Source organism: Hyperoodon ampullatus, assembly GCF_949752795.1.
Source record: "Hyperoodon ampullatus genome assembly, chromosome: 8".
NCBI classification, from domain to species: Eukaryota; Metazoa; Chordata; class Mammalia; order Artiodactyla; family Ziphiidae; genus Hyperoodon; species Hyperoodon ampullatus.
Window position 1 is genome coordinate 35,055,378 of NC_136921.1, and position 25,822 is coordinate 35,081,199.

General features: G+C 37.7%; 1 protein-coding gene across 1 annotated transcript; it reads left to right on the plus strand.

Moving 5' to 3' along the window:
* Positions 1 to 365: 365 nt before the first annotated feature.
* On the plus strand, positions 366 to 24,118 carry TMEM237 (transmembrane protein 237; the record flags this gene model as incomplete). Its single annotated transcript, XM_079710395.1, has 12 exons — positions 366 to 419; positions 3,113 to 3,144; positions 4,636 to 4,721; positions 6,933 to 7,070; positions 15,352 to 15,472; positions 16,256 to 16,413; positions 18,533 to 18,656; positions 18,949 to 19,140; positions 20,238 to 20,311; positions 21,223 to 21,316; positions 22,141 to 22,262; positions 24,022 to 24,118. 12 exons carry the CDS (start codon positions 366 to 368, stop codon positions 24,087 to 24,089), a joined length of 1,263 nt encoding a protein of 420 aa, XP_079566521.1. The 3' UTR covers positions 24,090 to 24,118.
* Positions 24,119 to 25,822: the final 1,704 nt, after the last annotated feature.

The window sequence follows — 25,822 nt, forward strand, 5'->3', positions numbered from 1 at the left end:
CCTGTATCAACACACACACACACACACACACACACACACACACACACACACACAGCAACTGGAGAGAATCTGAGAATTGCCTGTAACACACACACACGCGCGCGCAACTGCGGAGAATGTGAGAACTGCCTGTATCAACACACATGCGCGCGCGCGCGCCTGGTGGTTAAACGGGTGAGTCCAACTCCGACGCCTTGGAACGCGGAGCTTGGCAACGCGGGGGCGGACGGAGACCCGGCCCAGGGGCTGTGGCTTAGGCGCCGCGAAGCCCCCGCCTCCCGCAGGTCCCGAAGGCCGCGGCGTCGCGGGGAGCCAGGCTCGGGCCGGCGGCGGTTGCGCCGAGGGAGCCCGGCCGGCACAGCGCCATGAGGGCGGACTCGGGGCTCCGGGTGGAGGAGGACCACCCGGTGAGCGGTGAGGGGCGCGTTGGCCGCTGCCTTAACGCAGCCGCTACCTCTGGGGCGGAGCGGACACCGACATGCTGGGGACTAGAAGGGGAGAGCCCAGCTCGGGGAGCGCGCTCATCGGCCCATTTGGCGCTCACAGGATAGGGCTGGGGGTGGGGGCTGGAAGTTCTTCCCAAGGCCGGACCCGAACTCCAGGAGCTGGGCGAGGAGCCAGGCTTGAAGTTTCCGGGGGCCTGAGTGCGCATGTTGCCATGACGACGCCTCACATCGCTGCCGCCCCTGCCCCTGCGGGTCCGGGGCCTGCCACAGAGGGTCTCTTTATCGACTCCTCCCGGAGGGCATTTAGCCGCCCGGGAAAGAGATAGCTGTTTGCCAGCGGGGACTTTTGATCCTTGTCTTGTCTCACTTCCCTCGAACAAATTACCGCAACCACTTGGGAAACCATGGGAAAAATCGTGATTGCTACACCACGCCCGCTGGTGTCTCTCCTCCCGGGCATGTCAGCCCTGACTGCGACGCCCCCTTTTCCACAGGAGTAGACTGGAAAAGCCACACCAGGTCTCCGCCCTCCTCCTCGCTCCCACCCTGATGAAGGAGGCTGCGGGCCAGAGCTGCCTTTGCGGCGCAGTTCGATGACGCATTGCGCCTGTGCGCGGGTCCCGCTGGGCGGGTGTGAACCCGGGCGGGGTGTGAGCGACCCGCGGCTGGGAGTTAGCGGCTCCCGGGCAGCCCAGCTTTAGACGGAATGGGGAAGAAGCAGGTGGTAAGCGAGCCTTAGTTACTTTCAGTTCAGTTTAGCCGTCCTACTTTTGAGGAGTGTCGAGGTTGGGTTTCTGGCTGGATGATACGTCATTTTTGCGGGACTTTTGAAATGTGGAGTTATCGTGTGAACTGAGTCTTTGGTGAGAAAGCGGTCCATAGCATCTTTAGAACAATACCATTCCGTAGATAGATAGAACAATAACTATCCTTCTTTGCTGGTTGAATTTTGACTACTGGATAGTGTTAAGACAGCTGGCCTTGTCCTAATCTTTTAGCATTTGTATTAACACACTTTTTGAATGAATGGATAGGTAAATGGGACAGTTGTGGAACAAACTACGAGTGTTTAAAATTTAACCTTTTAAAATCAATGTCCTTTGCAACCAGCTTGAGATACTTGGAACATTAAACTGATTTCTAGGCATTTTTGTTAGTATTTTATTTTGAAAGATTCCAGAGTGCTACTTAACTGTAATTTCTCTGAACTGCAAACACTTTTCTTATTCATGTAAAATAGCATTTATAAGTTTTTTTTTCTTTCTGCCCTAAAACGCGTTTTTCACACTGTACGTTCCAGAGTATGTTTTTTCAAAGTATGTTACTATGTGGCTTAAAACCTCATTGGCTTCCCATTGAATTAAAACAAAATCTCTAATAATTAATGATGTTGAGCATGTTTTCATGTGCCTCTTGGCCATCTGTATGTCTTCTTTGGAGAAATGTCTGTTTAGGTCTTGCGCCCATTTTTTGATTGGGTTGTTTGTTTTTTGATACTGAGCTGCATTAGCTAGCTGTTTGTATATTTTGGAACTTAATCCCTTTTCAGTTGCTTCATTTGCAAATATTTTCTCTCATTCTGAGGATTGTCTTTTCATCTTGTTTATGGTTTCCTTTGCTGTGCAAAAGCTTTTACGTATAATTAGGTCCCATTTGTTTTTATTTTCATTACTCTAGGAGGTGGGTCAAAAAAGATCTTGCTGTGATTTATGTCAAAGAGTGTTCTTTCTATCTTTTCCTCTAAGAGTTTTATAGTGTCCGGTCTTACGTTTAGGTCTTTAATCCCCTTTGAATGGTATAGATGAACCTATGTGCAAAGCAGAAATAGAGGCACAGACGTAGAGAACAAACGAGTGGACACCAAGGAGGGAAGGGGTGCATGGGATGAACTGGGAGATTGGGATTGACATATATAACAACTATGTATAAAATAGATAACTAATGAGAACCTGCTGTATAGCACAGGGAACTCTACTGAGTGCTCTGTGGTGACCTAAAAGGGAAGGAAATCCAAAAAAAGAGAGGATGTATGTATACATATGGCTGATTCATTTTGCTGTACAGCAGAAACTAACACAACATTGTAAAGCAGCTATACCCCAATTTAAAAAAAATCCAGGCTCCTTCCCTTTGTCTTCCTAATTAATCTGCCCATGCCTTGATAACTGTGCTTCATCCTTATTGGCCTTCTTTTATCTGGAACTCTCTAAGCCCAGTCTCCCGTAAAGGACTTTGTATTTGCTCCCCTTTGGCTCCTTTCTTATTCAGGTCTCAGCTCAAATATCTCCTAACTAAAGAGAGACTTTTCCTAACTAAAGTAGCACTCCTCTTTCTTCTCTTCCATATATATATATAAAATATATATACTTAATGTTATTGTCTAATACTTAACCACTAGAATGTAAAAGATCCCTCTGTTTTGTTCATTACTGTATGCCTGATGCTTAGAACAGAGCCTGGTCTGTAGACATTAAGGAATATAGGAAGGAAGGAACTTTATATGAAATTCAGAAGTGATAGGACAAATTAAAATTGCCCATCTGATTCTCATCAGTACCTCCTGGGTTTCACTTGACGAATAGGATTATCAAAAATTTGAAATACACGAAGTAAAGATGCTCTAAGGTTTTTACTTACAAGAAGTTTTCTTTTTCTTTTCCCCATAGCGTCCTCCACGAGCCCTTCCACCTGTGCCAAGGTAAAAATAATTTACAGTAATTTTATTATTGAGTTTTAAGAATGCAAAATGAGTAAAGTGAAAAAAATTGACTAGTACTTTTACACAATTATAATAATTCAGAAGAGACTTCCTGAAAGTTTAAAGATGAATAATTCTTGAATCATCAAGATAGCAGTTATAATTAAATGCTCTGTTTCAGAGACTAAATGTCCACATGTTAGGATAATGGATCCATTCTTAATGTTTTAATGTCTTGTTTATCAGAATTCTGATCCTCTTTTGTTTGCTAGAATAGTTTCCTCAAAGTTTAAGCTGATTTTAATCAGTGACAAAATAAGAGTTCTTAATCTGTTTAATCCACTTTATTAATAGACAGTAGGGAATATGTATATGTAGGTTCAGAAAATATTGGGGTTACTTTGTTAGTCTTATTAAACAGCTTATTACTGATAATTAATAAGCTAGTTTGTAAACTAGCTGATTTTGTGTGAAAGCTAATTTTATTTTAAGTTTGTAATGATTTAAGTCAATTTTCAGTCTAACAATGTAATAGATTTCTAATTAACAGAGTTTCTCTTTTTGTCTCTGTCCTGATTAAATTTGGTCGGTGTCATATAAAGTGCTAATCAAGGTGAGTTAGTTCACTGTTAATGTAAAACTTTCTAAATACAGTATTTGGTGTTTGAAAGTTAGTTTGATTCCTTCATTTTCTCGTAAACTTGAATCTGAATAGTATAATCTATAATGCTACAATTTTTTTATCATAGTAATCTCCTATGACTGCCGTTTTTAAAGGATGGTTGATATATAACACTAGTTATGTGGCTGATATTTGACCTTATAAATTAAAAAGCATTCTTCCCTGAATGGAGTCACCTAGAACATAACTGTTGGCTAGCTTATAGTTCCGTAATAGGGACTACATCTTCCTTTGTCCCATTTCATCAGGATAGGCTGGGTTATGTCACACTAACCCCGAAATCTCAGTTACTTAATATTATACAGGGTTTTTCTGGTTAATGCAAAGTCCATTGTAGCAACAATCCAGGACAGTTACCTTTCTCTACCTCTTCACTAGTGATGTAGTGATCCCGGCTGCTTCCATGCTGTGGTTCTGCCATCTTAACGTGAGACCTCCTCAGTTGCCACAGCAAGGGAAGGGGAAGCTGGAGGGTTACTCACTGGCTTTTTCAATGTTTTGGCCCCCAAATGGCACAGATCACTTCATCTTGCAGCCTATTGGCCAAAACCAGTCATAGGCCACACCTAAGTACAAGGGGGCTGGGAAATATAGGGAATCAGATGAATATTTGGTGAGCCCACTTTCTGTCACAGTTTATAACATTACTGACCAGCCGTGAGCTACTGGTACTATACTATGGGCTCCCTTTGACTTTGTCAGTCTCTTGCCTTCTTCCCCTAATGTATAGAAATAGGCTGGAAAAGAGGGAAAGGTCTTCCCTACTAAAAGTTCCCCTTTGACTTTTCCCTGCATTGAATTTTAGGCAGCCTTTTCTGTTGTTCTTTCTGTTTTATAGATGATATTCCACTTAGTCGTCCTAAGAAAAAGAAGCCCAGAACAAAAACCACACTAGGTAAGAAGTGTTCTTGTTGTGTGGGATCACAAGTTTTTCCAGAACCTCAGGCATGCTAAACATCACAGATCAGTGAGAGGCCAGGCCCCAGTCCCAAGTCACTGCTGTGTTAAGGATAGAATCCAGTTCACTTTGAAGCAGTGGGATTCTTGGTGGCAGTGAGGGACAAGGTAGTGGGCAGCCTGAAGAGTATCTAGAAACATTTGTGTAATAAAGGGTTATGCTGCCCCGGATCTTACTTCCACAACATTCTTGGACTCTTTGAGGTCTTTCATCCCTAGATAACACAAGTTGTCTTAAGCTATGATTGGTTCCAGACCCTTGAACAGGATACTGGATTTAGAGACACAAGGTTCTTGGATCCCTCATTTCAGTCAGAGAGTCTCTACATTAGAACATGAGTCTGAAGCCAGGGCCATATCATCCAGGTATCAAAGCTCCAAAAATGAGCAAGTTCTGTGAACTTTTTTTGTCCCATTCACTGATAATCCTGGACATTCTGTCAGTAACTCAAACTCAGCACGTCCAGAATTTATCATCACTTTCAACAATAAATCAAGTTTTACTGCTTACTTACAAATTTCTGTTAATGCCGCCCCCCCCCACCACACTCTCCCACTGACTGGGGCTGGAAACCTCAGTCACCTCTCACTGGTCGCTTCACTCTACTTGCTGCCTCTCACAAGCTTGCTTCTTCTGTAGTATCTTTTACATCTCTTTCCCCTTGTCATTTCCACTGTCACGACCGTAGTTAGCCTAGCTTCTTTCTTCTTCTCACCTGAGCTATTGGGGTAGCCTCCAACATTGTTCTGTACTTCTAGCTTTCTTCTACCCTAGTCGGTCCTGCCCATGACTGCTGGATGAACTTCCTAAAGCTCGTAGCTGATCATACCTTATACCTGGTTGGAAACTTGTATTAGCTTATCATTGCCTTACAAATGGCGGAATACATGGTGGGTGGAGGAAAAGAGAGAAATGGAAATGGATGCATAGAGAAAGGCATACAGATATGCAACAAAAAGAAAAGAGAGGCAGAGAGACTTAGATTCACAAAGATACTGAAATGCTAGGCCCTAAAAATATACTCACAATTAAGTACAGACATGTACATGTGGATTTAGAAAGGTCACTGGTGAAGGATGCAATAAAGACTGAGTTGGGGTAGCAGAGGTAGGGCTCTATCCCAGCTACCAGCTTTTTTTCTTGTAAAAAAGAGAAAAAAAATCAGTGCTCTAGACAAAAAAGGAGGTGCATTGCTAGGCTTTTATTAAAATTGTTTTTCAATTAGGGTACTTCAAAATTTTCACTCCTACAATTTGCAGTTCTTCTACATAAAATAGTGGGTGGTGGGGAAGAAGAGATATTTCCATAGGATGGATTGCTAGCAGTAAAACTGCTAGACAGAAGGACCTATGCATTATTAATATGATAAATTTCTGCTAAATTGCCTTCAAGGGAGTTGTTATTTTCTTGCCACCAACAGAGTTTGAGTGTCACATTTGCTAAATCCTTGAGAACATTGGAAAATATCAACCTTTCAATTCCTTTTGTCAACCTAGTGGGCAAAAAGTAGCTTATTTTAGTTTCCATTTCTCTGAATACTAATGAGGTTAAGCATCTTTTCATTTGTTTATTCACTCATTTGTATTTCTTCTTTTGTGAAGAAGCAATGTAGTGAATGTAATGAAGTAAAATTCAAATCTGCCAAAATGGGTCGAAATCTGCTCAAAGATTTGATGAGGGGAGAGATTGAAATGAATGATCAGATGAAGAGATTTTTAAGTTATCTGTTAACTCCAGTTATCCATGATGACTTCATCATGTGTTAATTTATTAATGAAGGACTAAACTATATAGAGGCTGATAATTCTCAAGGCATAAGACAAGAGCGTTCCCTATGGTGAGAGTTTCCATTACATTTTCACCTTTTTGAAAGTTCAGAAGCAGTTTTCCTCCTGCCTTTCCTCTTTCTAGCCCCCTGGTTTTTTGCTTCCTCATTCTTCCTTGTTCCCTCATTTATTTCTTTTCCCAACTTAAAGCCCAAAGTTACAGGTGAGGAGGGAGGAAATCAAGATTTAGGGCACGATTAGTTCTGTAAGAGAAGAGGTTATTATATAGGAAACATTCCAGTTCCCCCTTTCCCTATATTTTTAAGACATAGTAATCTCTGCTCAAGTTATCCCAATTTTTTCCAACTCCATTTCTCTGTAGCTAGTGCTTCTTTGGAAGGTCTTGTTCAGACTGCTGTTCACAGGCCACCTGAGGGCAGTGAGCCACCAACTAAAGACCTCATAGAACATCAAGAAGCTCCTGTTCAAAGGAGACAGAAGAAGACGAAGCTACCTCTTGGTATGTAAAGAAACTAAGGTTAGGTTGTGACAGCAGTTGTGATTTTGGGGGTATGATTAAAAACCTGTCTGTTCCTATTTTTCCCCACCCATATCCCAGTTTTTTCTTTTTTGCTTAAAATTTTTATCGCCAGAGTAACTCCAATGGGTTAAGTCAGGAATATTTTAGAGGATCTCTTTTGATCGTATCTGTACAGATTATGAGAAGGGGTACAAATTCAGGACCAAAACAGAAAGTTCAGATCTTGGTATGTATATGAATTTGGTATATTATGAAATGGACATTGAGATTAGTGGGGAAAGGAAAAATTCTGTATTTACAGTAGTATAATGGAGCAAAAGCCAACATTTTTTGAGTCTCACTATGTCTCAGCACTATTCACAAGGTAAACAGAATATTATATCATTATTTTGCTATCAAACTGGCAGTGCTTTTTAAAGATTATAAAATCCCAAACTGTTGGATATAAAAGTATTGGTGAGAAATTGGTATACTCGTACACCAAAGTATAAATTGATATAGCCTATCTGAACTTATAGGAATAGAAGTAACTACAATTTCTACAGTAATTAAAGGATGCTAACTGTAACATAAGAATAGAAACTGGTAATAACCAAATATTTAACAATGTGATACTGCCTAGATAAATCATGTTTTACCCATTTAATAGAAACCAAGTACACATTAAAAGGATTGTTAAAGTAAAATAGTGACATGGAAAACCATCAACAATATATTGTTAAGTCAAAAACAAAGATTATAAAATAGTATATATCAAATATACCATTTTTGTAAAATATGTTATATTAATTTCCTAGGGCTACCAGAACAGATTACCACAAACTGAATGACTTAAAACAACAGAAATCTAGTCTCTGACAATTCTAGAGGATAGAGGTCCAAAATCAAGGTGTCCACAGGACCATGCTCCCTCCAAAGGCTCTAGGAAAGAATCCACCCTAGCCTCTTCTAGATTCTGGTGGTTGTTTATAATTCTTGGCATTCATTGGCTTGTGACAGCATAACTCCATTCTGTGCCACCGTCTTCAAATTTTTCCCTGTGTTTCTGTGTCAAAATTTTGCTCTTCTTATAAGGACAGCAATCACTGGATTTAGGGCCCATCCTAATCCAGCATGACCTCATCTTAACTTGATTACATCTGCAAAGACCCTATTTCTAAAATCTCATTCACAGGTATTGGGAGTTAGGACTTGCACATATGTTTTCTGGGGGACACAATACAATCCAGACCATATGTATATACATAAACATATGTAAAAAGAATGGAAAGCTATAGCAAAGTAGTTCAACAGTGGTAGGTTTTTTAGAAGGAAGAATTAGGTATGATTTAAAAAATTTTTCTTTCTTCATTTATGTTTTATTTTTATATATTTTATGTGTATAACTTTTATAATAATTAGAAAAAAGAAAATAGATTTTGTTAGAATAAAACAAAGGAAGGAACAAAGATTGGGAGATTAGCTCTCTCCTATTAACATCAGCCCCAAGGAATAGATTATTACAAAATAGTTTTCCTGACTAATTCCTTGCCTCTTAGAAGATAGTAGATCCTTATTAGATGAAAGAATTATAGGAGTAGAGGGCAGGAACTAGAAAAGTTAGGAGAATGGAGCACAGTTTTGCGATGCAAGTTGAAATGGGATACCACAGTGCCTGGGAGCACTAAGAGAAGGAGTGGGCAGAAGAGGGCAGAGAAGGAAAGAGACAGAAATGACCCTCAGACAGCTTTACCTACTCTACAGTTTATTTCATTACTGGCAGTAAATATAGTTGAATTAAAACTACTCTCTTAGACACTTACTCACCCTCCCTGCCTTGTGAGGACACACAAAACGACATCTGTTTGCAAGAAAGCTCTCACCAGAATACAACCATGCTGGCACCTTGATCTCAGACTTCCAGCCTTCAGAACTATAGCCTCATCCACCAGAGGGCAGACATCAGAAGCAAGAAGAACTACAATACTGCAGCCTGTGGAACAAAAACCACATTCACAGAAAGATAGGCAAGATGAAAAGGCAGAGGGCTATGTACCAGATGAGGGAACAAGATAAAACCCCAGAGAAACAACTAAATGAAGTGGAGATAGGCAACATCCAGAAAAAGAATTCAGAATAATGATAGTGAAGATGATCCAGGACCTCGGAAAAAGAATGGAGGCAAAGATCGAGAAGATGCAAGAAATGTTTAACAAAGACCTAGAAGAATTAAAGAACAAAAAAATAGAGATGCACAATACAATAACTGAAATGAAAACTACACTAGAAGGAATGAATAGCAGAATAACTGAGGCAGAAGAACGGATAAGTGACCTGGAAGACAGAATGGTGGAATTCACTTCTATGAGCAGAATAAAGAAAAAAGAATGAAAAGAAATGAAGACAGCCTAAGAGACCTCTGGGACAACGTAAAATGCAACAACATTCGCATTATAGGGGTCCCAGAAGGAGAAGAGAGAGAGAAAGGACCAGAGAAAATATCTGAAGAGATTATAGTCGAAAACTTCCCTAACATGGGAAAGGAAATAGCCACCCAAGTCCAGGAAGCGCAGAGAGTCCCATACAGGATAAACCCAAGGAGAAACACACTGAGACACATAGTAATCAAACTGGCAAAAATTAAAGACAAAGAAAAATTGAAAGCAGCAAGGGAAAAATGGCAAATAACATAGAAGGGAACTCCCATAAGGTTAACAGCTGATTTCTCAGCAGAAACTCTACAAGCCAGAAGGGAGTGGCATGATATGAAAGTGATGAAAGGGAAGAACCTACAACCATGATTACTCTACCCGGCAAGGATCTCATTCAGATTTGATGGAGAAATCAAAAGCTTTACAGACAAGCAAAAGCTAAGAGAATTCAGCACCACCAAACCAGCTCTACAACAAATGCTAAAGGAACTTCTCTAAGTGGGAAACACAAAAGAAGAAAAGGACCTACAAAACAAACCCAAAATGGTCATAGGAACATACATATCGTTAATTACCTGAAACGTGAATGGATTAAATGCTCCAACCAAAAGACGCAGGCTTGCTGAATGGATACAAAAACAAGACCCGTGTATATGCTGTCTTCAAGAGACCCACTTCAGACCTAGGGACACATTCAGACTGAAAGTGAGGGGATGGAAAAAGATATTCCATACAAATGAAAATCAAAAGAAAGCTGGAGTAGCAACACTCATATCAGATAAAATAGACTTTAAAATAAAGAATGTTACAAGAGACAAGGAAGGACACTACATAATGATCAGGGGATCAATCCAAGAAGAAGATATAACAATTATAAATATATATGCACCCAACATAGGAGCACCTCAATACATAAGGCAACTGCTAACAGCTATAAAACAGGAAATCGACAGTAACATAATAATAGTGGGGGACTTTAACACCTCACTTACACCAATGGACAGATCATCCAAAATGAAAATAAATAAGGAAACAGAAGCTTTAAATGACACAATAAGCCAGATAGATTTAATTGGTATTTATAGGACATTCCATCCAAAAACAGCAGATTACACTTTCTTCTCAAGTGCACACAGAACATTCTCCAGGACAGATCACATCTTGGGTCACAAATCAAGCCTCAGTAAATTTAAGAAAATTGAAATCATATCAAGCATCTTTTCTGACCACAATGCTATGAGATTAGAAATCAATTACAGGGAAAAAAACGTAAAAAAAAAAACATGGAGGCTAAACAATACGTTACTAAATAACCAAGAGATCACTGAAGAAATCAAAGAGGAAATCAAAAAATACCTAGAGACACACGACAATGAAAACACGACGATCCAAAACCTATGGGATGAAGCAAAAGCAGTTCTAAGAGGGAAGTTTATAGCTATACAAGCCTACCTCAAGAAACTAGAAAAATCTCAAATAAACAATCTAACCTTACACCTGAAGGAACTAGAGAGAGAAGAACAAACAAGACCCAAAGTTAGCACAAGGAAAGAAATAAAGACCAGAGCAGAAATAAGTGAAATAGAAACAAAGAAAACAACAGCAAAGTTCAATAAAACTAAAAGCTGGTTCTTTCAGAAGGTAAACAAAATTAATAAACCATTAGCTAGACTCATCAAGAAAAAAAGGAGAGGACTCAAATCAATAAAATGAGAAATGAAAAAGGAGAAATTAAAACAGACACCGCAGAAATACAAAGCATCCTAAGAGACTACTACAATCAACTCTATGCCAACAAAATGGACAACCTGGAAGAAATGGACAAATTCTTAGAAAGGTAAAACCTTCCAAGACTGAACCAGGAAGAGATAGAAAATATGAACAGACCAATCACAAGTAATGATATTGAAACTGTGATTAAAAATCTTCCAACAAACAAAAGTCCAGGACCAGATGGCTTCACAGGTGAATTCTATCAAACATTTAGAGAAGAGCTAACACCCATCCTTCTCAAACTCATCCAAAAAATTGCAGAGGAAGGAACACTCCCAATCACATTCTTTGAGGCCACTATCACCCTGATACCAAAACCAAAGATACTACAAAAAAAGAAAATTACAGGCCAATATAAATGATGAATATAGATGCAAAAATCCTCAACAAAATACTAGCAAACAGAATCCAACAACACATTAAAAGGATCATACACCATGATCAAGTGGGATTTATCCCAGCGATGCAAGGATTCTTCAGTATATGCAAATCAATCAATGTGATACACCATGTTAACAAATTGAAGAATAAAAACCATATGATCATCTCAATAGATGCAGAAAAAGCTTTGGACAAAATGCAACACCCATTTATGATAAAAATTCTCCAGAAAGTGGGCATAGAGGGAACCTATCTCAACATAATAAAGGCCATATATGACAAACCCACAGCAAACATCATTCTCAATGGTGAAAAACTGAAAGCATTTCCTCTAAGATCAGGAACAAGACAAGGATGTCCACTCTCACCACTATTATTCAACATAGTTTTGGAAGTCCTAGCCACGGCAATCAGAGAAGAAAAAGAAATAAAAGGAATCCAAATTGGAAAAGAAGTAAAATTGTCACTGTTTTCAGATGAGATGATAGTATACATAGAGAATTTTAAAGATGCCACCAGAAAACGACTAGAGCTAATCAATGAATTTGGTAAAGTTGCAGGATACAAAATTAATGCACAGAAATCTCTTGCATTCCTATACACTAATGATGAAAAATCTGAAAGAGAAATTTAGGAAACACTCCCATTTACCATTGCAACAAAAAGAATAAAATACCTAGGAATAAAGCTACCTAGGGAGCTAGCTAGGTCATAATTTTCTGTATGCAGAAAACTATAGACACTGATGAAAGAAATTAAGGATGGTACCAACAGAAGGAGAGATATACCATGTTCTTGGATTGGAAGAATCAATATTGTGAAAGTAACTATACTACCCAAAGCAATCTACAGACTCAGTGCAATCCCTATCAAATTACCAATGGCATTTTTTATGGAACTAGAACAAAAAATCTTAAAATTTGTATGGAGACACGAAAGACCCCGAATAGCCAAAGCAGCCTTGAGGGAAAAAAACGGAGCTAGAGGAATCAGACTCCCTGACTTCAGACTATACTATAAAGCTACAGTCATCAAGACAATATGGTACTGGTACAAAAACAGAAACATAGATCAATGGAACAAGATAGAAAGCCCAGAGATAAACCCATGCACCTATGGTCAACTAATCTATGACAAAGGAGGCAAGGATATACAATGGATAAAAGACAGCCTCTTCAATAAGTGGTGCTGGGAAAACTGGACAGCTACATGTAAAAGAATGAAATTAGAACACTCCCTAACACCATACACAAAAATAAATTCAAAATGGATTAGAGACCTAAATGTAAGACCAGACACTATAAAACTCTTAGAGGAAAACATAGGAAGAACACTCTTTGACATAAATCACAGCAAGATCTTTTTTGATCCACTTCCTAGGGTAATGGAAATAAACACAAACAAATAGGACCTAATGAAACTTAAAAGCTTTTGCACCACAAAGGAATCTATAAACAAGACGAGAAGACAACCCTCAGAGTGGGAGAAAATATTTGCAAATGAATCAATGGAAAAAGGATTAATCTCCAAAATATATAAACAGCTCATGCAGCTTAATATTAAAAAAAAACACAATCCAAAAATGGGCAGAAGACCTAAATAGACATTTCTCCAAAGAAGACATACAGATGGCCAAGAAGCATATGAAAAGCTTCTCAACATCACTAATTATTAGAGAAATGCAAATCAAAACTACAATGAGATATCACCTCACACCAGTTAATGGGCATCATCAGAAAATCTACAAACAACAAATGCTGGAGAGGGTGTGGAGAAAAGGGAACCCTCTTGCACTGTTGGCGGGAATGTAAATTGGTACAGCCACTATGGAGAACAGTATGGGAGTTCCTTAAAAAACTAAATATAGAATTACCATATGATCCAGCAATCCCACTACTGGGCATATACCCAGAGAAAACCATAATTCAAAAAGACACATGCACCCCAATGTTCATCGCAGCACTATTTACAATAGCCAGGTCATGGAAGTAACCTAAATGCCCATTGACAGACAAATGGATAAAGAAGATGTGGTACATATATACAAGGGAATATTACTCAGCCATAGAAAGGAGTGAAATTGGGTCATTTGTTGAGACGTGGATGGATCTAGAGACTGTCATACAGAGTGAAGTAAGTCAGAAAGAGAAAAACAAATATTGTATATTATCACATATATGTGGAACCTAGAAAAATGGTACAGATGAACCGGTTTGCAGGGCAGATGCAAACAGATGTAAAGAACAAATGTATGGAGACCAAGCGGGGAAAGTGGCGGTGGGGTGGTGGTGGTGGTGGTGTGTTGAATTGGGTGATTGGGATTGACATGTATACACTGATGTGTATAAAATTGATGACTAAAAAGAACCTGCTGTATAAAAAAAATAAAATAAATTTCAAAAATTCAAAAAAAACATACTACTCTCTTAGTAATTCAGTTAGGGTACAATTTGAACATCTAGATGGATACCAATATACCTATATAGTTTTATAATTCATGAAAATTCATGAAAAAATATAAATTTTATAATTCATGAAAAATTATATTTTTTATATAATTTTATATAACTATAGTTTTATAATTTATGAAAAAAAGGTATTAATAGACATGACTGTTTTTAGAAAATTCAGGACCCAACTAAGTTTAGGCCAAAGAGTACTGGTGACTGCCATTCTAGAATGTACCTACCCCTACAGGTCCAGCTTTCTAAATTTCTGGGTTTTAAATTTTGTTGATTTTTGTTTTGTTCAGAATGTCTGTGGTAGGCTCTACTGCTTATATTTTATTTCCAGCCCAGGCTGTAAGTGTTTTTTAAAATAGAATTTTCGGGACTTTGAGGGCATTCCATTTCCTGTATTTCCAGATAGGAAGAGTTGCTAGTGGGTTAGAAACTTCCATTGACTCACTTGAACTTAATACCTTGTGTGCAGAAAAGAGTTAACACAGCAGGCCTGGACAGGCCTACTTTCTAGAGGGCCTCTTGACTGGCATCTGGGAACTTGGCTGGTAAACAATTTTCTACATTGATATAAAGCTTTCTCTATCAGGGTGGCTCACTGTGCATTTGTGCACACAATGTGATTTATGCTAAACATCTGCTTTTCTTCTGGCAGTCTAGAATTTTGGTATGTGCTCGGCAGAGGGTGCCTATGTGATCACTCCCAATGAGAACCCTGGGCACTGAGTGTCTGATGAGCTTGCCTGGAAGAGAAAGCGATATATGTGTTGTCACAACTTGTTGCTGGAAGAATTAGCATATCCTGTGTGACTTCATTGATAGAGGACTCTTGGAAACTTGTACCTGTTTTCTTTTGGACTTTGCTCCATGAGCTTTTTCCTTTATGCTGATTCTGCATAATGTCTTTTCCCTGTAATAAAGTGTAACCATGAGTGTAAATGACTTGTGAGTCCTTTGAGTGAATCACAGAACCTGGAAGTAATCTTGGAGATCTCTGACACACCCTGGGTGTTGGATTACTTAATTTTTTTTTCTATATTGTTTGGTATCACAATTTCAGACTTTCTCTTGAGTGTTTAGAGGTGTAAAATTTTAAAAATTAAAACTTTGTAAGATGGTGAAAAAAATTGGGGGCCAATTAAAATTCTTAAAGATCTTTTGTCTTGCAGAAGTCTTGTACATTACTTTCCTTTTTACATCCTGGTAATTTGAAAACTTAATCTACTTTATTTTCAGAATTGGAGACTGCCTTTACCCAGAAGAAGACTTCTAGTGCATCTTTATTACCAAATGAAAATGGTATCAATGTGGAGCCAGCTGAGGAGCCAGCTATTCAAAAACCTCGAAGGAAGACAAAGTAAGAATTTACTTGTCCTTCTAAATATTTTGCAGAGATACCCTGATGCTTAATTTCAAGCCCCCAAATGGCAGCTTCTAAGTCTTATTAAATACTTGTAATTGTATATCTCTAGGATGAGTAATAGTACAAAAATATCAGTTAAACCAATCTAAGGATAAATTTGAAAAGAGAAAACCCACTGAGAAAAGTAAAATATTGTATTTAAATAAAAAATTTTAGGAGCTGTCTCTGAAGAAGAGGAACACAAATAGAAGATTTTGTATAAGTAATAAAAATATTACATATTAAAGATATTAAAAATTAAACGTAATATTAATAAAATAGGCTATATTATTTATTTTCTCATGTTAACAGAATTCAAATTACGATTTTTTTAGCAATACATAAAAATGTTTATTTTAACATAGGAAATTAAGTGTTAGGTAAAATATAATGGTATTCTTTAAAGAAGTACACTGGGAGTTATATAACTTGTTTGTACTTGGAAGTGACTCTGCAAATAGTGATCAATATCTATATAGAATCATGTAATTTTAAATCTGTGAAGAAGCTTACGAATCTAGTTCAGTCACTTCATTTTCCAGATGAGAAAACTGAGGCCCACAGAAATAAAAGTGACTTGCTGTGCATAAGAGTTAATAACTGATCCATTTGAGTAAAAACCAAATTTTGTGACTCCCAAGTCCAAGGCTGTTTCTATGAGACTCACAGGTACCTCCTTATTTGGGTCTGTAAAAAGTTAATAATCATCCATTTTTCTTACTTTCTCCCTGATTATAGGAAAACCCAGCGAGCGGAATTACATTATGCCAATGAGCTAGGAGTTGAAGATGAAGACATAATTACTGATGAGCAAAGTAGTCCAGAACAACAGTCTGTATTGACTGCACCCACTGGTATTAGCCAGCCTGTAGGGAAAGTGTTTGTGGAAAAAAACCGTAAGTAGGTCTTTGTTTTGGAATGTGAGCTCTTTAAGAATTATGCAAGAATATCCTTTGACCTGGGAATTATACTTCTGGAAATCTGAATTAAGGAAATAAGCAAAAAGATGGATAAAAATTTGTACATAAAGCTAATCATCACATTGTTATTCATGAGAGCGAAAAACTGGAAAAAACCTAAATGTAAAACAGGAGAGGAATGATATCAGACAGTTATGGCACATCTATACAATGAAATCTTCTGCACCACTAAAAATAATGTTTAGGAAGAATTTTTCACTTCATGGGAAGATTCTAATGAAAAATAAACATAAATACACACACGTAGCTTGATTTTAGCTATAGAAAATTGCATAGGACAAAAAAGACTAGACGGAAATATGCCAAAATATTAATGTTGGTTGTTTCTGTGTTATGGAATTATGGGTAATTTAAAAAATCTCCCTCTACGCCCACCCATTTCTTTATTCTTTGTTGTACTTTACCAGTTTTCTGCAATTGGTAGTTGTATTGGTGGTGGAGCAGGTAATGAAATGCTACAATTAAAAATAAATAAGAGGGGCTTCCCTGGTGGCGCAGTGGTTGAGAGTCCGCCTGCCGATGCAGGGGACACGGGTTCGTGCCCTGGTCTGGGAAGATCCCACATGCCGCCGCAGAGTGGCTGGGCCCATGAGCCATGGCCGCTGGGCCTGTGCATCCAGAGTCTGTGCTCCGCAACGGGAGAGGCCACAACAGTGAGAGGCCCGCAAACCCAAAAAAAAAAATAAATAAAAAAAAATAATAATAAATAAATAAATAAATAAATAAGAGAAAATACATGATGGTATTACCATATTAAATAAGAAATACAATATTATAGCTACATACTCTTTTGGAAAATAGTTCTGCATTGGTTATAAGACTACATTTGCAGAGTTTAAGAAAAATCTACTGAAAGCATGATCATGACCATATGCTTTTCCCATGGATATGCTTTGAATATTCTGCCTAAAGAACTCATCTAAAACATAAAGATTAGTCCTTAAAATTTGCAACTTAGATTTTACATAAATTGTTTTAGAATTCTGATTCCATAAAAACCCACCTAAGGGATCTTGGTGTCATTGGCCAGTGAGAAACCTGCAATCCAGAGAGGCTGACTCCCCCAGGGTCTCCCAGTTGGTTAGTGCAGAATTGGGACTCGAACCAAGGTTTCATGACTTCTAGTTAAGGGCTTTTACTAGTTTACCATGTGGCCATAATTTACTTCAGTCTATTTTCAAGCAATATCACTCAATCCTCATTTTTATTCTTGCTTCCCTTAGCACAGAAACTTCCCTACTAAAGTAACTGACCATAAAAGTTACCACTAGTCTGCTCAGAAGTTGCTTTTTCTTTGGGAAAATTAGGTGTCGTACTTCTTCTATCTTTCCTCCTCCAAAGTACTTGACAGCCAGGTTTGGCAAGGATAATGGAACCTTTCCTGTTTCCTGAGGTTCATTTGTGGATCAGCAGATAAATGAGAAGGAGAAGCCTCCTCGTCAGCAGTAAACACATAAAGCTGTGCTCACAGTGTTGCAGTGCTGACACTTGAACTGGTACCTTCCATGGGCATCTTCTTAACACAAGTGTATGAAACAACCAGTTTCTTTTCTGTCATCACAGAATGCCATACGACACTAACTGTCATCTTTTCCTGAGAAATTTAAGGTGTTTTCAAATATTGACTTACTTTTGTAGTGTTGGGATTTAAACTTTAATACTCGTGAAGTCTCTAAATTAGAGGTTTTTAGACTGTGTTATGTTAAGGGTTTCCAGACTTTGTTCTGAGTTGCAAGTTCATTATTGTATTTCATTAAATATAATTGATTTCTAAGACTGTTACTGTAACATCTATTTTGGGTCGAGAAGAAAGTGCATGGACATTGTTTACTTTTCTTAAAGATACAAAAATAGTATGTTTTATAAACTGAAAGAAAAGAGCCTTCTGAAATAGGGACCAAATCAGGGAGAATTTTTAGATAGGAAAACAGCAAAACTTCAGTCTCGGTGTGGGGGTTCTTAAGTGTAGAATAATAAGAAAGACCCCCAGGGTTCCCTCTTGTTAGTTGTTTATAGTTGTGTATTGTGTTCTTAGGGCGATTCCAGGCTGCTGATCGCTCAGAGCTGATAAAGACCACAGAAAAGATAGACGTGTCGATGGACGTGAAGCCTTCCTGGACCACCAGAGATGTTGCACTGTCAGTGAACCGGGCTTTCAGGTGGCTGATTCTGTTGGACTTCTCTTAAAACAAATGTTCCATAATTTTTTTTAAAAAGTGTTGATTGTTCAATACTATTAACAAAATTGACAACTTAAAATGGTGGTGGGTATAGTTTTTAAACATTCAGTTAGAGTTAAATGATCTGCCTATCAGTGTAGTAAAAAGAAAAACTTGTTTTTACCTTTTGTGAAATGTTGAAGTTTATTCTTACATGTGAAGAGACTTGAAGAATGTTTTAGCTTTTTACTTTTGTCATTCATGTATAATAATGAAACCCTTTTCCATTCAGGATGATTGGTCTCTTTTCTCATGGCTTCTTGGCTGGCTGTGCTGTGTGGAATATTGTTGTGATATATGTTTTAGCAGGAGATGAGCTTTCTAACCTGTCAAACCTTCTGCAACAATACAAGACGTTAGCATATCCATTCCAGAGTCTTCTCTACTTGCTTTTGGCTCTAAGTACAGTTTCAGCTTTTGACAGGTAAGACTCTTGTGACTGCAGATCCCTCTAACTTTTCTTCAGGAGGAAGTGTTGAGCAAAATGTGTCCCTGACTGACTATGACATTTTCAAAATAGAATTATAGCATTTTAATATTATTTTGACTTTTTAAAAAAGCCATTCTGTTTCTGGTTTTTTTTGGGGGGGTGGGGGATGGAACTACTGTGAGCAAAAATATCCCCCAAAGTCTTAACCCATTCCAGCATCAACTCTAAGTCCAAAATTTCATACAAATATAATCAGCTCAGAAAGTCCCAAACATCTTCCAGATGACCTGAATCAGGTATAGACAAGACTCTGGGTATTTTATTAGTTTCCTAGGGCTGCTGTAACAAAGTACTACAAACTGGGTGGCTTGAAACAGGAATTTATTTTCTCACAGTTCTGGAATCCAGAAGTCTAAAATCAAGGTGTGGGCAAGGTTGGTTCCGTTTTGGAGGGCTCCAAGGAGAGTCTGTTCCTGCCTCTTTCCTAGCTTCCAGAGGTTTCTGGCAGTCCTTGGTGTTCCTTGGCTTGTAGATGCATCACTCCAACCTCTCCTTCTGTTGTCACATGACAGTCTAGTCTCTTCTGTGTGTGTCTTCTCTTCTTATAAGGACACTAGTCATATTGGATTAGGGCCCATTGTAATGGCCTCATCTTAAGTTGATTGCATCTGCAAAGACTCTATTTCCAAATAGGGTCACGTTCACAGGTACCAGGGTTTAGAAGTTCAGTATATCTTTTTGGGAACACAATTCAACCCATTAAGGAAAACAACTTATAACCCAATAATATGTGTAATAGAAAGGGGTATAATAGAATCTAATGAAATTTGCCAATCAAGTTTAATTTGTTTCTTCTTAACTCTAAAGGAATGATGACTAAAATAGTCTTCTAGTTAAATGTTTTATGTTGCCTTTGTAAATAAGATATTCTTTCATGTGTGTTAAATATAAACTGTAGCTACTTAAAGCTTAGTAATAGACAACACATGTGGTAGCATTAAAATAGAGAAGGAAGAAACTATTGTCCAGAGAGTACAGTTTTGTAAGAAGTTTACAACTGCACTGTGACAAGAGGCTTTTGTATTTTCTAGGATTGACTTTGCTAAAACATCAGTAGCAATCCGAAATTTTCTTGCCCTGGATCCAACAGCTTTAGCATCTTTCTGTGAGTAAATAGTTTAATTTGATAACTGTGTAACTTTGAACCAGAAAGAGTATAATTTTATTTTAAAAAGGACTTTATATTATTGCTACTTATAAACATTACATATAGATATTTATTCAGTGGAATTTGTAATTAAAAAACCATGGTAGGCATAATTTTGATAGAATTATTTTTTAATAGAGGTTATCTAAATAACTTTTAAAAGTTTGTTATTCTATATTGCTTAATATTTAACTTTTGTGTTTTCTACTTGACATTAAACAGATTGAGCTGATAGGGCATTTTAGTAACAAATACTATTTTATATCTTTTTGGTAATTTGGAATAAATTTTGTTCTAAATATGAGAATATTAATAAAATGAATTTTAGGACCTTGAGTAAGTCATTTAATTTCTTAAAAGATCTTCTAGGTTCTTGTCAGCGTAATGATGAAATAGTGAGCATCAAAAGACCCTTCTCGGGCTTCCCTGGTGGCACAGTGGTTGAGAGTGCTCCTGCCGATGCAGGGGACACGGGTTCATGCCCCGGTCTGGGAAGATCCCACATGCCGCGCAGTGGCTAGGCCCGTGAGCCATGGCCGCTGAGCCTGCACGTCCGGAGCCTGTGCTCTGCAATGGGAGAGGCCACAACAGTGAGAGGCCTGCGTACCGCAAAACAAACAAACAAACAAACAAAAGACCCTTCTCTACCTATATTCTTGAAAAATAATGTAAAACTATCCAGCCTATTGAAATTGACTAAGTGAAATTTTTTTGTAGCATCATTCCCCAAAGTACAGATTATTTTTGACCTTAAAGTAATCTATAAGTTAAAAATAATTAAAAATTATTAATTTTTAATTAATTTTATTAATTAATTAAAAATAATTGTTAAAAATACATTATTAGTAATTCATTTGTCTTTTTCTCAGTGTACTTTACTGCTCTTATATTATCTCTGAGTCAACAAATGACAAGTGACAGAATCCACCTTTACACACCTTCTTCTGTTAATGGTAGCCTCTGGTAAGAATTCACAGTAGCATTAGTAATTGTTGATCGTAATAACAGCAACGATGGGAGTAATGGTGCTGTTCTTATCCTTTCACTCTTTTACTTGTTTTCATCTATAAATAATATTGAGGGCCCTGTTTTTGTTTCCAAAATTATGGCAAAAAAACCCCAATTCCATTGCTTAATGGGTAACTATTGTTGTATACTCCTGCATTTCTAATGAAATGTTTTGTAAAAAAATCTGTTTTAAATCTCTGAAGTTATGGTTTTAAAATAAATCATTACATGGTGAACTGGGGGAGCCCCACATCCTCATCCCCAATCAGGGAGCCTGATACCGCAGAGTAATGATGGGAGTGGGTACCTGGGATAGAGTAAGGAAACCAAGCAGGCCACAAAGAGAGCGGACGAGGGAGAGTCTGCTTCCGCCGATCAGTGGCCAACCACGAGAGTGACAGGATGGCTGAGATCCCACCTCACAAGACTTAGAGGGGCAGTTTTGTTTGAAGAGAGTGGCTAGGGGCTTGAGGTTAAGAGAGAAAGGAATGATTGAAGAGTAGCACTAACAGTAGTTGGAAGGGAAACTTAGAAAAATTCTTTGGCAACAGTAAATGTCCATTACATCTGTGTACAAAGCAAATCTGTTTAGAATTCAATAACATTTGAACCTTTGTTCTCATGATATATATGGTGTTATTTTATAGGGAAGTTATAGTTTATGCTTGTTATTCCTCTGGGTGAGGACTGCTCATTTTTTTTTAAGTTTATAAAATAGATATATCTGGATATATGGACCAAAATGAAGACATTTCTAATGAGTATTTCTGTACCTTTAGGGCAGAAGGAGTTGAGGAACAGGTTCTCCAGCCATGGATTGTGGTGAATCTGGTGGTGGCCCTTCTGGTTGGATTATCTTGGCTTTTTTTGTCTTATAGGCCAGGCATGGATCTTAGTGAAGGTATGTATTAAAGAAAAAGTAGTATATCATAAAATCTTCTATAATAACTTTATAAATCTTCTTTTAATGGATACATCTTACAACATTTCAATAACAAAGATATATTTAAAGTAAAATAACATAAGAAGAGTAATAATAAAGTGGTGAAACAGAATGCCACGAGAAGCAGGGAGGAGTGTATAGGAGAGCTGTAGTCTTGAAGTATCGAATACTTAATGAGGGGCTTCTGCGGTCCTTTCTCATATTTTGGAGGCATTTCTTCTCTTGGAACGCTTCAGGTATTTTATAGGAAGTTTTTGCTCTTCATTTCTCTTAGTCTTTTTTTGATCAAAGTATCTCTTATTGTGAAATAAATCATGCTTCATCTATTAGCCTCTGTTATTCAAGTGAATTTATTCTTACCTCCTCCTCTACCTGCCACAAAATCTTAACCCCTCATTGTCTAATGAAGTGTTTAGTAATCCTACCTTTAGTGTGCCCAGGGTGAAGTGAGATTTGCTAATCTCTAGTCCTCAGACCCCTCTTGGAACACCTGAAGAAGAGTCACATTAGCAAACTGCTAGTCTTTTCAGCACTGCTTTGGGAACTGCTTAGTATTTGTATTGTAAGTTGTATTTCCTGGCAGATGTTCCACAATTTCACCCTCAATCTCTTTGATATTTTCTGGACTTTGGTTGTTACTTTATTCTTGATTTGTTAAACATCCTGAGCATTTAACTGCAGTTTGACCAACTGATTATAGCCTATGTCTCAGAAGTCTTGGAACTGAGAATCTTTTCAACCTTTCCATTTGTAAAAACCAAGACAAAAAGTGTAATCTTCTTGTGTATTTTCATTCATAAATGTACCTTTGCTCATGTTGTTCACTAATTATTCCTTTCGATATATTTAAAGTATTTCAAAAAAATGTTCTTAGGCTTTAAGTATTTTGCTGTTTTTCTTTCACTCAGTATAGTTTTTAGTCATTCAAAGATTTTTTATCTAATGCTTACATCAGGCGACTTTATTTTATTAATTCCTAAGGTTTTCTTTTTTTGTATTTCCTGATATTTTAATAACTTATGTGTCTATGCTAAGTAATAGTTTAAATGTAGAAATGTCAACTAATAACATTCTGCACTGTGGTTGGGATTAAAGCTGCATGCAGCTGGCTTGTGTAGTATTCAGTCTAAATCACAAAGTGTGTGTTACTTATTAAATATTTCCAGAATCCTGCTTTTAGGGTCATGTGAGTCAAGTAACATTTCCATGTGGATAAAAAAAGGAAATATAAAATGAGGATGATAATACTCGCTTAAAGGGTTGTTATGGTGATTAAATAGGGTAACATATTTAAGATATCCTGGCACACACCTCGTCTTAGTTCCAGGTCCTCCACTGCATCTGTGTCCTACATTTTAGGTTATCATGATCACTATAGAATTAGACCTCTTAGATGTCTAATGATCCTGGATTCTCTAAGTGACTTAAATTTCCTGGTAAGAGTTATTATATTGTCTCTATATATTATATGTTTCATTTTTCAAGGGTTTATAATACATTCAAAACTTGTATATCTCAAAATGCAAAACGTGTACATTTGTCATTAGTTCACCTTTTAAATCAGATTTCACTATCAAGAATTCTTACTCGTACTTGAGGGCTTTCTATTATCATATAATATGTCAATATTTAAAGACTGTTTATAACTAAGCTATAAAACTCTTTTTGAGATACTGGGAAATCATTTTGAGTGTGATTTGTTCATTTTCTCTCCCAGAGTTGATGTTCTCCTCTGATGTGGAAGAATATCCTGATAAACATAAAGGAATCAAAGCCTCTTCATAGTGCCAACTCACCTTCAGAGTAATTACCTAGTATTTAGAATTTTTCCCATTCTTGTTTTTAAATGTATTTTTATAAGATATTTACAGATGTATTTGGAATTGATTTTTCGATTATATAATACTGAAGAATTTCTCAGGATTACGGAAAATGTTAAAATTGTATCTGTGATTTATACCCAAACATTCATTTCTATAGCATTATTGTCTTTATGACAAAGGAGATGCTGAGGTAGAAACCAGCAGGTGAAAGTGTTCATTTCTTGTTTTCTCAAATTAGTTGCATTTATAATCATTATCTTTAAAAGTACTGTATACAGTGCTTTTAAAAAAGCCATAACTTTAGTGTTACAGAATATATATCAGGTTTAAACATAAATTTAGGGAATAGGGAAGAAGGGGGGAAAAAGGACCTTCATTATTTATTTTTCATGTCTCCTTACTGAATAAATTGAAATATGTTTTTTTTGAAACTGGTTCAGTGGTTGTGTATCATGTAATAAGTCTAATGTAATGTAATTTATCTTGAAAGATGCTTTATTTCATGGCTAATAAAAAGGAAATGTAACCTTTATTTGAAAAGTTTTATAATCGTAAAAGTTTATTTTTCTTGAAGACCTGTACCAGTAGTTCCCGTATCTGGTTGCACATCAGAATCATTTAGGGAGCTTTAAAAAAACATATTTTGCAGAAGAGAAGCCAAGTGGGCCAAGAGCTCAGGAGAATAAAGGAGAGGCCTGCGAGCCTATTAACACTCACTTGACCTCTGCAGACCCTTTCCCCTGCTTCTTTTTTACATGACAAGAAGTATGAGTAGAAATTCACCATACCTAATCTCAAGCTCTTTGTCAGAGAGATCTTTGGCTGTCACGGAAATCCCACTCTTCAGGTAGGTCCTGCACTCAAAGAGGTCTCTTCAGAGCTGTATCCAGTGATGCCTCAACTGGTATGAGACCTAGAGCTCAAGACATTAAGGCTCACTGTGGGCAAAGGTGTCTCAGAGGCTCTTGAGCACCTCAGTAAAACTGGGCCTGCCCTGATTAGCAAGCCACTGAATGCTGTGGAGCAGAAGAGGAGTGACAAATAGATGACGGAGTCGGATGGCTCTGAGCACAGGTCTAAATTTGGTACGCACACCATACTAGGAATATCTTGCTGTTTGTAAGGCCAGAGCTGCTGAAAAGGGAATTCCCCTTCTGTCACAGAATTGTGAATCCACTGGCAATTCTGAAGTCATCCTGCCTGTTCCAGCTTTCACTGTGATCAGCAATGGTTTTCATGCTGGCATCACGCTGGCAGCGCAGGAGTTCCTGATCCTCCCTGCCAGCAAACTTCCGGGAAGCCACACTCATTAGAGCTGAAGCTTACCACACCTGAACAATGTCGTCAAGGAGAAACATGAAAGAACCAATGTGGGGGATTTTGGTGAACTGAATATTGTCCCCCAAAGATGTCCATGTCCCAATCCGTGGAATCTGGTGGAGCTGTACAAATTTTTCATCAAGGAAAACACAGTGGTATCTATCAAAAAACTTTTGGCCATGATGATTGAGAAACTTGGAGGAAGTTCATTGCTAACGTATGCTCCACGATTGGCTCAAAATCATAATTTTTCTCACCTGTCTCTATACATCACATGTTGGGTAGAGTGGTATACTTAGTAGAGTTCCTGAGGTGTCAAAAAGCAAGATCCCCAGTGGGGTTTTTGCCATTGTTTTTTGGGTGCAAAATATTCAG